Genomic DNA, 14,344 nt, shown 5'->3' with positions numbered 1-14,344 from the left:
CGGTTGGACCCTGCATCCCTCTCGTGTTTTTGTCTAGCTCAGAGGCTGTGCATGAAAACCATGCTATGAGTGGTGAGGAGGCGCTGGGCAAGTTTAGAAACAGAGTGAGGGCCAGTGCGGCTGTGGGATGGTGGTCAGTGGGGAGGTGGGAGAAGATGAGGGGCAGGGGCCAGATCATGTTGTGCCTTTTAGCCATGGTGTAAAGTGTTTGGGTTTTATTGCAGGCCTTGGTGGGAAACCACTGGAGAGTTTTCAGTATAGGAGTAATATAATCTAAGTAGTATTTTTTTAAAAATAATTCAGTTTTATTGTGATATATTCACAAACCACACATCCATCCACAGTGCACAGTCAACCATTCACAGTACCATCATACAGTTGTGCATTCATCACCAAAACCAATTTTTGAACATTTTCATTATCATACACAAAAAAGAATACAAAAAAAAGTTAAAGTAAAAAAGAACACCCAAACACCCTATACCATACCCCCCTTCCCTCCCTATTATTTGTCTACTTCTTGGCTTCATCTTTCTACTCGTGTCCATACACTGGACAAAAGTAGTGGGAGCCACAAGGCTTTCACAATTACATGGTCACACAGTGTAAGCCATATAGCTATACAATCATTCTCAATAATCAAGGCCACTGGGCTGCAGTTCAACAGTTCCTGGCATTTCCCTCTAGCCACTCCAACACTATAAAATCTAAAAAGAGCTATCTATATAATGCATAAGAGTAACCTCCAGAATGACATCTTGACTCTGTTCGAGATCTCTAAGCCACTGAAACTTTATTTTGTTTCACTTCTCTCCGCCTTTTGGTCAAGAAAGCTTTCTCAATTCCATGAGGACAGGGCCAGGCTCTCTTCCCCATGAGTCATGTCCCACATTGCCAGGGAGAGTTACAGCCCTGGAGTCATGTCCCATGTAGAGGGTAGGGCAGTGGGTTTACCTGCCAAGTTGGCTTAGAGAGAGAGGCCATGTATGAGCAACGAAAGAAGTTCTCTGGGGGTGACTCTTAGGCACAATTTTAAGTAAACTTAGCCTGTCCTTTGCAGTAACAAATGTAGCCTGTCCTTTGCAGTAACAAATTTCATAAGGGCAAGTCTCAAGATTGAGGGCTTGGCCTTCTTAATTGGTAGCCCCCAATGCTTGTGAGAATATCCTTAATTCCCCAGGTGGGGACATTTAATATTTCCACATTTTCTTCCAGTCCCTCAAGGGGGCTTTGCAAATACATTTTTATTCTCTGCCCAGATTACTCTGGGATGTATTGGGGCTTCACACTAACCTGAACAAACCAACCAGATTTCACTCGCTATTCAACATTCCATGTAATTATGTTGTTTCAACAAACTGACCATACAAGTTAAATTATATAGCATGCTACAAAAAAAATACAGATTTTGCATCTAATAAACATCTCTTTGTTTGGTCTTACACAGAAGTTGAAGTTTTAAAACCCTGTCAATATCATCCTATTACTCTTTAGTCTGATATACCTTAGTCCTAGTTATGCATTCACCGCAGCTATCTATATGAGGACTTCTCCATTTTTTCCACAAAGAAAGAGTAAGAGGCAACAAAAAGAAAAAGAAAGAAAAAATGACAACTAAAAAGCAACAAAAGAAAAAATAAAATTAAAATAAAATACAATAAAAAAGTCAGACAACACTACCAATGCCAAGAATCCCATGCCCCTCCCTTATATCCTCCTCTTACAGACATTTAGCTTTGGTATATTGTCTTTGTTACAGTTCATGGAAGCATATTACAATGTTACTGTTAACTATAGACTGTAGTTTGCATTGATTGTATTTTTCCCCAATACCACCCTATTTTTAACACCTTGTAAAGTTGATATTCATTTGTTCTCCCTCATGTAAAAACAGTCTTATATTTGTACATTCAATCACAATCATTGCCCACTCCAGGTTTCACTAGGTTATGCTGTCTCAGTCTTTTTCTTCTATCTTTCCTTCTGGTGTCCCACATGCCCCTAACCTTCCTCTTTCAACCATACTCACGGTCATCTTTGTTCAGTGTACTTACAATATTGTGCTACTATCACCCAATATCCATTTCTGGATCTATATACTCAGTCCTTTTGAACATTCTGTTCTCCCTCAGTATCAAATCCCCGATCTTGACCCTCTTTCTATCTTCTGGTATCTTCATTTCTACACTCTTCTCCAAACCTCTTTCTCCTGTCTTTTCCTATCTGTCTGTAGCACTCCCTTTAGTATTTCTTGTAGAGGAGGTCTCCTGTTCATGAACTCTCTCAGTGTCTGTTTATCTGTAATATTTTAAACTCTCCTTCATTCTTTAAGGACAGTTTTGCCAGATATAAGATTCTTGGTTGACAGTTTTTTTCTTTCAGCCTCTTGAATATAGCATACCCCTGCCTGCCTTCTTGCCTCTATGGTTTCTACTGAGAAATCTGTACTTAGTCTTACTGAGCTTCCTTTGTATGCGATAGATTGCTTTTCTCTTGCTGTTTTCAGAATTCTCTCTTTGTCTTTGACATTGAAAATCTGATCAGTAAGTGTCTTGGAGTAGGTTTAATTGGATCAATTCTGTTTGGGGTATGCTGTGCTTCTTGGGCCTGTAATTTTAGGTCTTTCATATGAATTGGGAAATTTTCATTGATTATTTCCTCTATTATTCTTTCTGCCCCCTTTCCCGTCTCTTCTTCTGGGACACCTATAACATGTATATTTGTGTACTTCATGTTGTTGTTCAGTTCCCTGAGCCCCTGCTCATATTTTTCCATTCTTTTCCCTATCTCTTCTTTTGTGTGAACAATTTCAGAAGTCCTGTCCTCTAGTTCCTGAATCCTTTCTTCTCTCTCTCCAAGTCTGCTGTTGTATGTCTCCATTGTGTTTTTCATCTCTTCTGTTGTGTCTTTCATTCCCATAAGTTCTGCCATTTGTTTTTTCAAGCTTTTGAATTCTTCTTTATGGTCACCCTGTATCTTCTTTATATCCTTCATCTCTTTTGTCACATTTTCTTTCAACTCATTGATTTGGTTTAGAAGATTTGTTTGAACATCTTTAATTAGTTGTTTCAACTCCTGAATTTCAGTTGATGTTAGTTTGTTCGTCTAACTGGGACATATCTTCATGTTTCCTGGTGTGACTTGTGATTTTTTGCTGTCTGGGCATCTGATTTTCTTGATTAGTTTATTCTGTAGGTTGTTTTCTCTCTTTTGCCTAAGGTTTTCTTGTTGGCTGACTTTGATCTCTATCTTTTCTTTATTTCTCTTGCTGGCCAGTTATCAGATTGGCTATACCCTCCAGTCTTCTCCCCAAATCAGGCAGCCACTGTGACCTGCCAATGGGATGGGAGGTAGGCACTGGACATCCCAGGAAGTTCACTGTGTGTGGTAATATAGATCTGCTGGCTTCCGGTGGTGCTGTTTTCTGCTGGTCAGCAAGACCTGGGCTTGTTTTAGGGTCCTGCTTTGACAGTTGGTTTGTCTGTATTTCTCAGTCCAAACCAGACTGGGTTTCTGGACAGGTTGTGTAGACCAGCTCCCGTGACCCTAATGAAGGGTCAGAAGCATCTTTTTACAAGGGTGTCTATTCCCTTGTACTTTCCAGGCTGTCCAGCAGATGGCAATGTTTGGTAACTTAATTGTCCTTAGAGGCTGCTTTGCACAGGTGTACTGAAACTGCAGGATTCCTTTGCCCTCACTTTGCTGGCCAAAATCTGGCTCAATGTGGCGCTACACCTGTGGCCAAGCACTCCTTCAGCTGACCCAGTACTCCAGCCGTCCCTAAGGCAATGAAACGGCCGTTGGCTGCTACTTCCCATGAGGGTGCTGGAAGTGTTTTCAGTCCCAGGGCTGGAAATGCAGTCTGTGTCCACATTTTCTCAGTCTCTTTGTCCTTCACTGACCTGGGCCTTGAATTGTCCTCCCTTGTCCCCTGGGTCTTCAAACAGTGGGGGTATGTCTCACTGCTGTGAGTGATTTTAAAATCTGTGTCCCTGGTGGGAGGGTTGCCATCTGCTGATTCCATGCCTTTCCCACACTGAGCATGAGTGAGAGGGAGGGGCGAGGACCAGCTGGTCTGGGACCGAAGATTCGTACCTGATATTTCTTCTCTTTATTCCATTCGGCATCTGTGGGGCCCTTCTCCAGTCTGTCTCCTCCTCCAGAGTTTCAGACAATTCAGAATTGTCCTTTTTTGTGTTGAATCTCTGGAGAGGAGTTTTCAGTAGCTGTTCATGTAACCATGTTGATGATGTCACTCTAAACTGTATTTTAGAAAGGCCTGACTGCTCCCCTGTGAAGAATGGATTGTAAGAAAGTGAGTGTGGCAGTAAAGAGATGGGCTGGGAGGCTCTGGTTTGTATCTTGGGAAAGGCAGTGGTGCCTGGCACAGGAAAATTAGCAGTGAAGTGAACAATATGAAAGGCGTCATATGGTTGTGGAAAGATTTGGAAGGTGGTCCATGAATGCTTATGATTTGGCTCTAAGGGGAGGGGCCGTAGCACTAGCTGGAAGGTAGAGAACTTGGACTGTTACTAATACTTGCTTCTGTACTTAGATGCAGACTTTCGTCATTTGGGATCTGGAGTGAAGGATGTTTATGACTGTTGTGCATTTTTTTAGGAAGGTATGACATTCATGCCTTTCTTCATACTTCCAAGTCTGCCTGTGGGCTTTCCTCTGTGCCTTGCCAACATTGCACTTGGGAACTTATGTCATAGATCTTTAAGGCCTGACATGCCCGTGTGTGTGTACATGTCCTAGAGCAAATTGTCTGACAATATACACAGAAAGGCTGCCTCAGTATTACCCTTCCTGTCTGCTGTGTTGATGCTGTCACTGTCCTGCTTGAACATCTTCTAGAAGGCCTTTAGGTCATCACTTTGGTGAGAAAAGGAAATATTATCTACCATTGGTGCAGTTATTTCCCAGAGAAGAGACAAACCTTCGGCAGAGAGGAAGAAAGTAAGAACCCAGGCAGCACTTTAAGGGTCTTTTTAATTTAAATTCCTATCAATCACTCATCTAGTTTTGATTCCTTGGTTATAAGATCCAACTTAAAAAAAAAAAGAAGGGAGACACAGGGAAAGGTATTTCATGTGAGTCTTAGATATCCAGTTCAGAGTATCACAAATATATCAATATCAACGATTTGCTGACCAGTCAAGTCATTGATTTTGGAGGTCCATGAAATGATCCACTGGCATTTAAGAGCCCCTTAAGTCAGCCACAGGACACATGCGCTCCACTCCCAGAGCTGGCCTAAGTCTGCTAGTGGCAGTAATGCCGTCAACCATGGTACTGGTGGAGCTTCCAACTAGTAGCTCACTTGAGGCCAACAGTAATCCCTGGCTGTCCTTGGTAATTCTGGTGTGGACCCAGTGTCAGGTCCTGAGCTAATGAGGCTAGTGTGAGCCTGTGGCTAAACAGCTGGACACGTGCTTCTAAGGATGCTCAGCAACCCCCTACTCCCAGCTCTGCCTTTGGGCCTCCTCCTGCTCATCCCTTCACATTCCTCCATTGTTGTTTTTCATCTCTATGAGCTCTTAGTCCATAGACATGTCAATATACTTGCACTTTATATGTCTAGCTAATTAGACATGGTCCTTTTCTCCATACTTCCATGTTTCCCATATTTTTAAAATCTTTACTATAAATCCTTTAAAACCCAGAATGATATAGTGATTGATCCCCAACCAGTGTTCCTCATTTGGCATTTTGAGTGAGACAACTCTGTTATATTGGATCATTTCAAGCAGTTCAGGAATTTGGCATCTCCTTCCACTAAATGCCAGGGGGACCCTCAAACTGTTACAACAACTGAAAACTCCCCATGCATTAAAAATGTGACTTAGTCTCTTAGATTGAAATCTCACTAAATTTGTATGCAGCATATACAATGTTAATCAGTACTAATGATTTGTCTTACTTATAGGTTTAATTTATTAGATCTGTAAGAAGCAATGAAGTACTTGGGAAGATTTGTGTTAGACAATTGTGGTTCTTAAAAAGGAAATTATCAATATTGATTAATATATCTTAAAGTGCTCAACTAAATTTGTATATGGGACCAAATATCAATTGAAGATTCTAAAGGTGATCTTTAAAAAATTCCCTTTAGTTAGAGATTAATACTGAAGTAATTACAAGTAAAATTTTCTCTAAGATATACCCATGGGGGAAATAGTGGAAGCGTGACAAGTGAATTTAAATGGACAAACTATTAATAATTGTTGAAGCTACGTGATGGAGATGTAAGGTGATATACAAGTCCCTCTGCTTATGTATGCTTTAAGAATTCCCAAATAAAAAGTTCAAAGAAAGTAATTGTTATAATTTTCTCTAAAGAACATTGACATTCACAGAATCCTGCAATCTTCTCTTATTCTTTCTGTCTGTTAGGGATGATATCAGACTCCTGCTATTTTTCATGATTTGTGTGATTCTGTGGTCATGCGGTTCTAGGGTCTTTCCAGTGACGGGATTCATAATGCCATATTCTTTAAGCCACTTCCCCCCCAAAAAAAACTCCAACTTGTAATCAGTTATCTTTATCATAAATGTACTTTTCTAGCCATATTGTGAATCCTTTGAAGGCACGGGCTTTAAAAATAATTCTTGACACCCCTCGCTCAGCAAAACTACATAGGACTGTGTAGGCTGTAAGTTACAGATGAATATTTATGGTTTTGATAGATATTTATATCTGTGGCTCTGTACTTTTTGATCCGATGTCTTCTGTTTTTCCTTTGTATTGCATGCATGTTTGTTGATGATGGTGATGCATATTGCCTTTGGCATCATGCTGTAGGTAGGGGTGTGGAGACGGGATTTGGGCTGCCTGTGCTCCAGACTATTAGGCAACTCCCTATAGTATAACTGGGCACCTTCCCCAAGCTTTGTAATCCTCAGTTTTCTCATCTGTGAAGTGGGAATGACTCTAACAATACTGCCTTTATACAGTTGCAGTGAGGATGAAATAATAATATTATATGGTTGAAAATAAGTGGTCTTTTATAAATATTAGCTATTTTTTTAGCCAAAAAGTCATTTGTAGCAGCTTCATTTAAAAACAATTCAGTCTCCCTCATTTTGAATTTAGAGCATTCATTTAAAATATAATCTTAACATAATGTTATAATATTAAAATGTTCTGCCCTGTAATTTTGAAATAGCTTTTTGTCCCTGGTGTTTGAATTGTTAGTTCATGTGCATATCTTACTCGTCTCATATACCCATTAGGTAGAATCGCCTATACTGTTTTAAAGCATGTGAGAAAGAGTAGGATTTCAAGCAAATGGCTCTGCATTTACATTCTGTAATTTATATTAGCTTGAAGCTCAGGCAAATCATCTATTTCTCTTCCAACATCATTGACTTATTTTTGCAAATACCAGATTCAAGTGCAAATGACAGTCTTTCAGAACTAACAATTCATCAAGAAAAGGTTTTATGTACTTAAAGTTATCCTAGAAAGATATAAAATGTTGCAGTAGAGTATAATTGTGTAGAAACTATCTGAGCCTGAAAACTTCTGATGGAATTATCTCGAAAGTATCAACAGTGCTATCAGAACTCAAATAATATAGCTAAGGGTAATTTTTTTCTTTGTGTTTTTTATGTCCTCTGTTTTCCAAATTTTCATTTGTAACAATTTCCACTATCAAATGAAAAACATAGTAGCATTTGTTTTTTAAACGTTTTTCCTTGGAAGGCTTTGTTTTCAAATTAAAAAAAAATACTTGGAATTTATTTAAAGCTGCACAGGTGTTCAATAGATTTAAATCTTATTTCCTCGCCACTCTTGTGTGGTTACATTAACTGTGCAGCAGAATCATCACAGCAGGCTTGCTTCTTAGAGAATTTACTGAGTTGGATTTGTGTCTCAAGTAAGATTAATATATTAATGTGCTTAACGCGGTCTATGCCTCAGTCTCTATATGTTTAAAATGACGGGATAGGCAACTCAACACAGAAGGGTTCTTCTAGCTCTCAAGTATTTATAGATTGTAAAATTAATTTTTAAATTACTTGTACACTTCCCTAATGCCTACTTTTATACGTATTTGGGATGACCTACAGAAAGTGGCCCTCATCTCATCAGACCAAGCAGAACCTTGTAAATTCTGTTTTGTTCACGCTAGGGGGAAGCAGTCAGTAGGGAGTGGTTTCTGTTGCAGCTCTCCAGGGTTCTGAGGAGCATTTCAAAAGAAAACACAGACCAAACGCTGAAGAAAAGATTTCCTGCCATGAAGACTTTTGCCAAAGAAATGCTGTTTGTACTATGGTTCTTTGTAGTTGTAAAACCAAATTAGATCATGTTGAGGCTGGGAGGTTTTAGGGAGAGCCTGCTGCCTTATTAGATGGGCACCATTCGAATTCTTCGTTGGTGGGGATGGTTCATGAAAGTCTTGGGGGTAACATATTTTATAACACGCATGTCTTGTTCTGTTCAGGTTATACTGGAGAGCTTTGCCAATCCAAGATTGATTATTGTATCCTAGAACCATGCAGAAATGGAGCGACATGTGTTTCTAATCTCAGCGGATTCACCTGTCAGTGTCCAGAAGGTAAATATTGTTACCAATGGAATGCCTTCCGTTTGCCGTTTTAAATCATGACTAATTTCATTAATTTTGTCCCTTAAATCTCTGAAAATCTCTATACAAGAGAATTTCCCATTCTGTTCCATTTACAAAACAAAAATAGAAGATGGTTCTTATTTTTAGCTCTATGCTAGAATAGCTTGAAAACGTTTGAATATTAGACATAATGTAGGAATTTCTGAGATTTTTATTTACATGTTGAAAATGAATAATCAATAAATTGAAATCTCTTTCTAATGGTGAACTTTCACTTAAGAATTCCTATTTTGTTAAATTACTTGTTTTTTGATACACGTTTACATAAAAGAATCACCAGGAAGTTCACCTCTTTTGTTTTTATGTTAACTTTACAACGTGTTAGAAAATTCAGCTAACCTGCTAAGTCACATCTTTAGGACTACTTTTATTTAAAAAAAGAAAAGGCTTTACTATTAAGAGTAGTTTCAACTGAAGAAGCAGGTGGATAATTGTCTTTCAAGAAACAAGTTTGTATTTTGTAGAAGTTTGATTGCCGTTTCCGAGAGAGATGTTATAGAAGGGATTACTTTAAACCTTTAATATTGTAAGAATAACAGCATATTAGAGTTTTCATCTTGAAACCAGAGTGTAAGCTCCTGAAACGACATTGACAACGACTTAGACTGGGGTCTCATCCTCCACAGGGATAAAGGTAGAGCCCACACCTGAGGGAAACACCTAGATTGCCCTTGGCTGAGAGGTTGGGGGTGGGGAGTGGTACTGGGTGGGTGTTGGTCCGAGGCCTCTGCCCCCACCAGGTAACCTGGGTGCCTCGGGGTTGCCAGGAGCTGCACCTGAGATCAGCAGCCCCTTGTCGCGGCATCACTCCTTTGGAGACTGGACTGTCGGCGGAGGAAGTGCAGACTTGCCTCCCGGCCCCGGCTCACTGGGTGGGAGCAGGATGGCCTTGGCCTGCCTCTCCGCCCCTCTTTAGCTGCGCACGTGCTCTTGCAGGGACTGGTAGACCAAGGCAAGGGAGTTAGTGTGCTGGGTGCAGCCCCGCTCTTCATCCTCGGTTTATCCTCCTCTTGCATTCCAGGCTTGACTTGAGTAAGCAAACAGGAAGATGTGGCAATGTCGCCAGAGGCTGATGGCTGAGGAGACAGCACCAGTTGTCACATTCCTTTGGGGTGCTCTGCAGTTTCCCAAAGCTTTCTCCCTCACTATTAGTTGGTTGCCACTAACAACTGAGCTCCGGTTGCAGGCTGTGTGCGCTGGTCAAGGGTTGGTTTGACTGCTGGCAAATCATTATCTCCCCTCCCTGCCCCATCCTTTATCTCCTTTTCTCATAAATGTGGGTGAGGATGATACTTCTAGCTTCAAGAGCTCTTCCAGGATCAATAAGACCCTGAAGGCTCAGAGAAGTGGTGACAAAAATCACACTGTTGTAACTGGTGGCTCTTAAACTAGACCCTGGGTTATTTTCCTTTCACTCATACTTTAATTATCTAGTCAATAATTGTTGAATACTTCCTGGATGCCAGGCACCGTGCTGGGTGCTAGGGATATATTGGTTAGAAAGCTGGGATGGTGCATCCAGCCGTGGTGCTTAGACAAATAAGTGCAAAACCACATAAGAACAGGTGACTCAGTGATGTAAAAATGGCTCTACCTAGGCTTGGTGGTTCGGGAGAGGGTCCCACATGGCGAAGACCCTGAGTGAGGAGTGCATAGCTGACAGCATCAGCGAGAACGAAGAGATTGAGGAGGGTGGATGATGGAGGCTGAAGTCTGTAGGCTAAGAAGTCGCAGGGCTTTGGGGGCCAGGGTGAAGAATTCAGTCTTGGGATCTGAAGCCTGGTCCCACTACTTACTTAGTAGCTTTGTACTGTGGGCAAGTGACTCAGCCTCCCTGTGCCTCAGTTTCTTCATCTGTAAATTGGGGTGATGATAATGCCTACTTCACTGGGTCAGTATAAGGATTAAATGAAGTTACAGATAAAGTGCTTCACACTGGACCTGGCTAAGCACTCTCTAAAATATCAGCTACTTTATCATGATTTTAATAAAGGTTATTATTGTTAATGTGGTTATTGAACCATTGATGACTTTAGGCAAGGGGATTTGAAGATTTCACCCTGTAACAGTGTGGAGTATAAATTGGAGGGAGATAAAAGTGGGAATCAGGAGATTTGGGGGCCTATTGTAGAAGTCCAGGAAATGTATGTTGGCTGCTAGGAATAGAGGGGTAGAATTCAAAAAGGAGAGAAGCTGACGGATTTAAGGGAACTTCAGAAGTGAGAAGGAGGGGACCTGGAGATGGGTGAGATGTGGAGGGTGAAGGAGAGTGAGGTGGCAAGTTTATGGTTTCTGAAACTTTATAGTTGGTTGTACCATTCATGGAGAGAAAGAAAAGTTGGGGAGAGAGCACTCTATTTTGGACTTATTGGGTTGGGGGGGGGGGGGCCCTTGCAACTTTCAAGTGGAGATGTCATCTAGACAGTTGGCTAGATGAAGCTGGGAGTGACAGAAGTCAGGACCCGAGATTTAAACACGGAGACGTTGGCCTCCAGATGGTGGTCTAAGCCTCAGGTATCGATGGGAGAGCCTTGGAATCTTTCTCCTTCATCCAATGGCCCATCAGTTCCTCCATGTTGTCTAGATAAAGCCTTGAGAAGGTGCGATCATCTAGAATGGAAAGGATGAAGATGGATTTAATAATGAAGTTTATCCTTATTGAAGACTGATGAGATTAAAGGGGGTTTTATCAGTGGTCCAGGAGAATTCACTAGAATGTTCTGAATCCTCTTATGAGGAGCACAGACTTGGTGGTAGCATTTTTAAAGCTGCCCCTCGCTCCATCTTAGGGTGGTTGTTGCAGTAATTTGGACTATTTTACACTTTAAAAAAGCTTATGTCTCTAGGAGACTTCTAGCATCAGCCACAATGTGAAAACAAGCTTGAAAAGTGTTTCAAATCCACACAAAGGTTCTAAAGCTCGGAGCCAGCACTAGACCCTTGTCCTTCTCTTTTACTTTTGCTCTTTTGTATTTGGGGGTTGATTCTGTCTTCTCTACTTCCCTGAGTTGTCCTTGGAGGCAAGAAATGTATCTTATTCCTCTTCTTTCCCTCACCTCCTCCCAATGCTCTACCTGTGCTTCAGCTTTTAGCTGTTTTGTGTAAGTAGGAGGTAAACAAATATTTGTTAAATGAATTAATTATAAAAGTCAACACTTGGCTATCACTCACACTCTGTCTACTAACTCATTTGACCCTCAGAATAACCCTCTGAGGCAGGTGCTTTTATTATTTCCATTTAACAGATGAGAAAACTGAGGCACTGAGGGTAAACGGCTTGCCTCAGTTCACACAACTGGCATTTAAACCTTTGGCTCTAGTCTTCTTACTTTTCTTTACCATCCCTGAAAATTTTATTTTAAATAAATTCCATTACGCTTATTTTAAGAGAATCTCTTTGCTACCCTAGTCATGAGAAAAATAAATGCAAAATTTATTGGGTTCAAAAACTTGTAAATATCCCTGCCCCAAATTTTTAAGTCTGGAGAAAGCTAGGAAAAAATTCTCTGTTATTTATTTATCTATTTTTTCCTAAGCACTGTGGAATCCATTTACGACAAGCCCTCAAAATCCAGAATGCTGTTAAGGGTGGTTTTTCTCTCTGGACAGTGTGTTCCACACGGCATGTTTGTATCTTGCTCTTTTCTATCCTTTTCATCTTTATCCTATTTCCTTCAAGGATTCTTTTCCATCTGGTCTGGGCCACGTCCTCAGAGGTTGAATTCCTTCCCAGTCCCCTCTCTCTTTCCCTCCTGTCTTTTAAGTTCAAAGCCAGGCAGACCCAGAAGACAGCTTTGCGGTAACCATCACTTTTGCTCTCCTTCGGGAAGGTGTCTGCTCATCTGCCCTTAAATTTTTATCCTTCATCCATGGGCTCTTCCTTTTCTTTGAATTTCTACTTAACTTTCATGAGAAACATTTTTGAAAAGTATAGTTTCAGATTCTAGTTACCAGGGGGGTGATAAGAAAGAAAAGTGCCATGGATATCTTCCTATATGTATCTTATAGAAAAGTAACAATGGCAAAACTAAGTAATTAGAAACTGACTTTATTACATCTGTATTTACTCTTTACTTTGATATTGACTTTATGTTTGGTTTAAAACTTTGAGATCCTTAAATTTTTTAATTCGATGCTTTTTAATTCACAACATGCCTAATATATATTTAATATCACTGCCTATTGGAATTTTCAATACATGTTTAAATAAATAAATATATTTAAATGCTCATATTTAAGTAACATTTTTTACTACCATGTAGATGTCAACCATACTTAATCTCAATTTTTATCTTTTAAGGCAGGGCAAGGATTTGAATTAGAACACCACATAAATTAATAAGGAATAAAAAGAAATCAGTAGTGACTAAAACATTCAGCAGCTAAAGCACATTTGTTGGTTCTGCAAGTGAAGTCATTCACATCTGTACCAAGGGCTCTTGCCTGCATTTGCCTATTACAGCAGGCACGTGAGCGTCAGGGAACAAGGTGAGAATGTGTGGCTTCATGCACTATTTTTAGAAATCATTTTATCCCATTCATTTTAGAAACATTAATGTCGAGACATTTTCTAGTGTTATACCAACTAAAGGATTATAGATTCATACAATTAATAGTAATTACTCTTGCACTACAGTTATGAAGGCAAGTGTTGCAACCAGGTAAGGAGACTTATTTCTTCTGGTATTATAACTACTAGAACAAAATTGGGTTTTTCTAGCAGATGTTGCAGATCTCATAACTTGGAAACTCCCATGGCCAAGTGTGGAGGTGAGTACACTTAAGTCTGACTCCCAGGAGGCAGCAGAGCCAGTGACTGAAAATGTGGGTTTTAGGGTCACACTGCTTGGATTTGAAGTCTGGACTCCTCTCTTTTTTACAAGGTCTTTTGCTTCTCTGGGCAATGGGGACAATACTAGTACCTACCTTATGAGTTGGTATAAAGAATAGAAAAAGCCTGTATAGCCTTCTTTGGAAATGGTAAGTGCTGGAAAAATGCTGTTATGCTTCTTATGGTGATCATGAATTAGTCCCATCACCTTTGGTGGGACATGCAATTTAAACTCTTCCAACCTTTGCTTCCTCGCTGTAAATTGAACAGGTTGACTATTATCTCTAGGGGACCCTATTCTTAAAAGCCCTTTATTCAGATATATCAGCTTATGAGCCCCTTGCTGAGTCAATAAATCCATCTTGTTTCAAGTAATGTTTATAGAGAAAAGTTTTATAACCTTAAAGCAGCTCTAAGGCAGGCCCGTGCCTTAAACCTTCACGTCAGCTCAAAGAAAGGCCTTCTGGGTTAAATCCCATTGCAGTGAACTCCAAGGGCCTATCCAAATGACTTTGTTTTTCTGCATTTCACAGACTTGAGTAATGTAGCCTTATAAATCCTTTTTGTCCAACTCAAATTTCAGTTATAATGCTTTCATCTTAAAGGGATTTAGAGGCAATGGCAATACATGTCATAAAAGTTATCCGTAAGCTAATGTTTATTATGCAGGAACTGGGCATGTTCCCCAACAAGGCTTTAGGAGTGATATATTTCTGGGATTTGGTTGTTTTTTCCAGTACCTGATATGTACGAGCTTGTATGAAAACATCCCCTTAGGACCATATAAAACTGCATGTATTTACATAAGAAACATGCAACATGTCCTCATAAAATTAACAGCCCTGAAAAATAATAATCTTATTCTTTTAAAGGT

At 40.1% G+C, this 14,344-nt stretch overlaps 1 protein-coding gene across 1 annotated transcript in view; it reads left to right on the top strand.

Annotated features, from left to right (window-relative positions):
• Positions 1-14,344, top strand: part of DNER (delta/notch like EGF repeat containing) — a 381,612-nt gene that overhangs the window by 258,125 nt on the left and 109,143 nt on the right. The window contains exon 7 of the mRNA XM_037850346.1: positions 8,454-8,567. Coding sequence (XP_037706274.1) covers positions 8,454-8,567 — 114 coding nt within the window. The remainder of the gene's footprint in view (positions 1-8,453; positions 8,568-14,344) is intronic.

Source organism: Choloepus didactylus, chromosome 9 (genome assembly GCF_015220235.1).
Source record: "Choloepus didactylus isolate mChoDid1 chromosome 9, mChoDid1.pri, whole genome shotgun sequence".
Lineage (NCBI taxonomy): Eukaryota > Metazoa > Chordata > Mammalia > Pilosa > Megalonychidae > Choloepus > Choloepus didactylus.
This window is presented reverse-complemented; position numbering and strand designations above follow the sequence as displayed.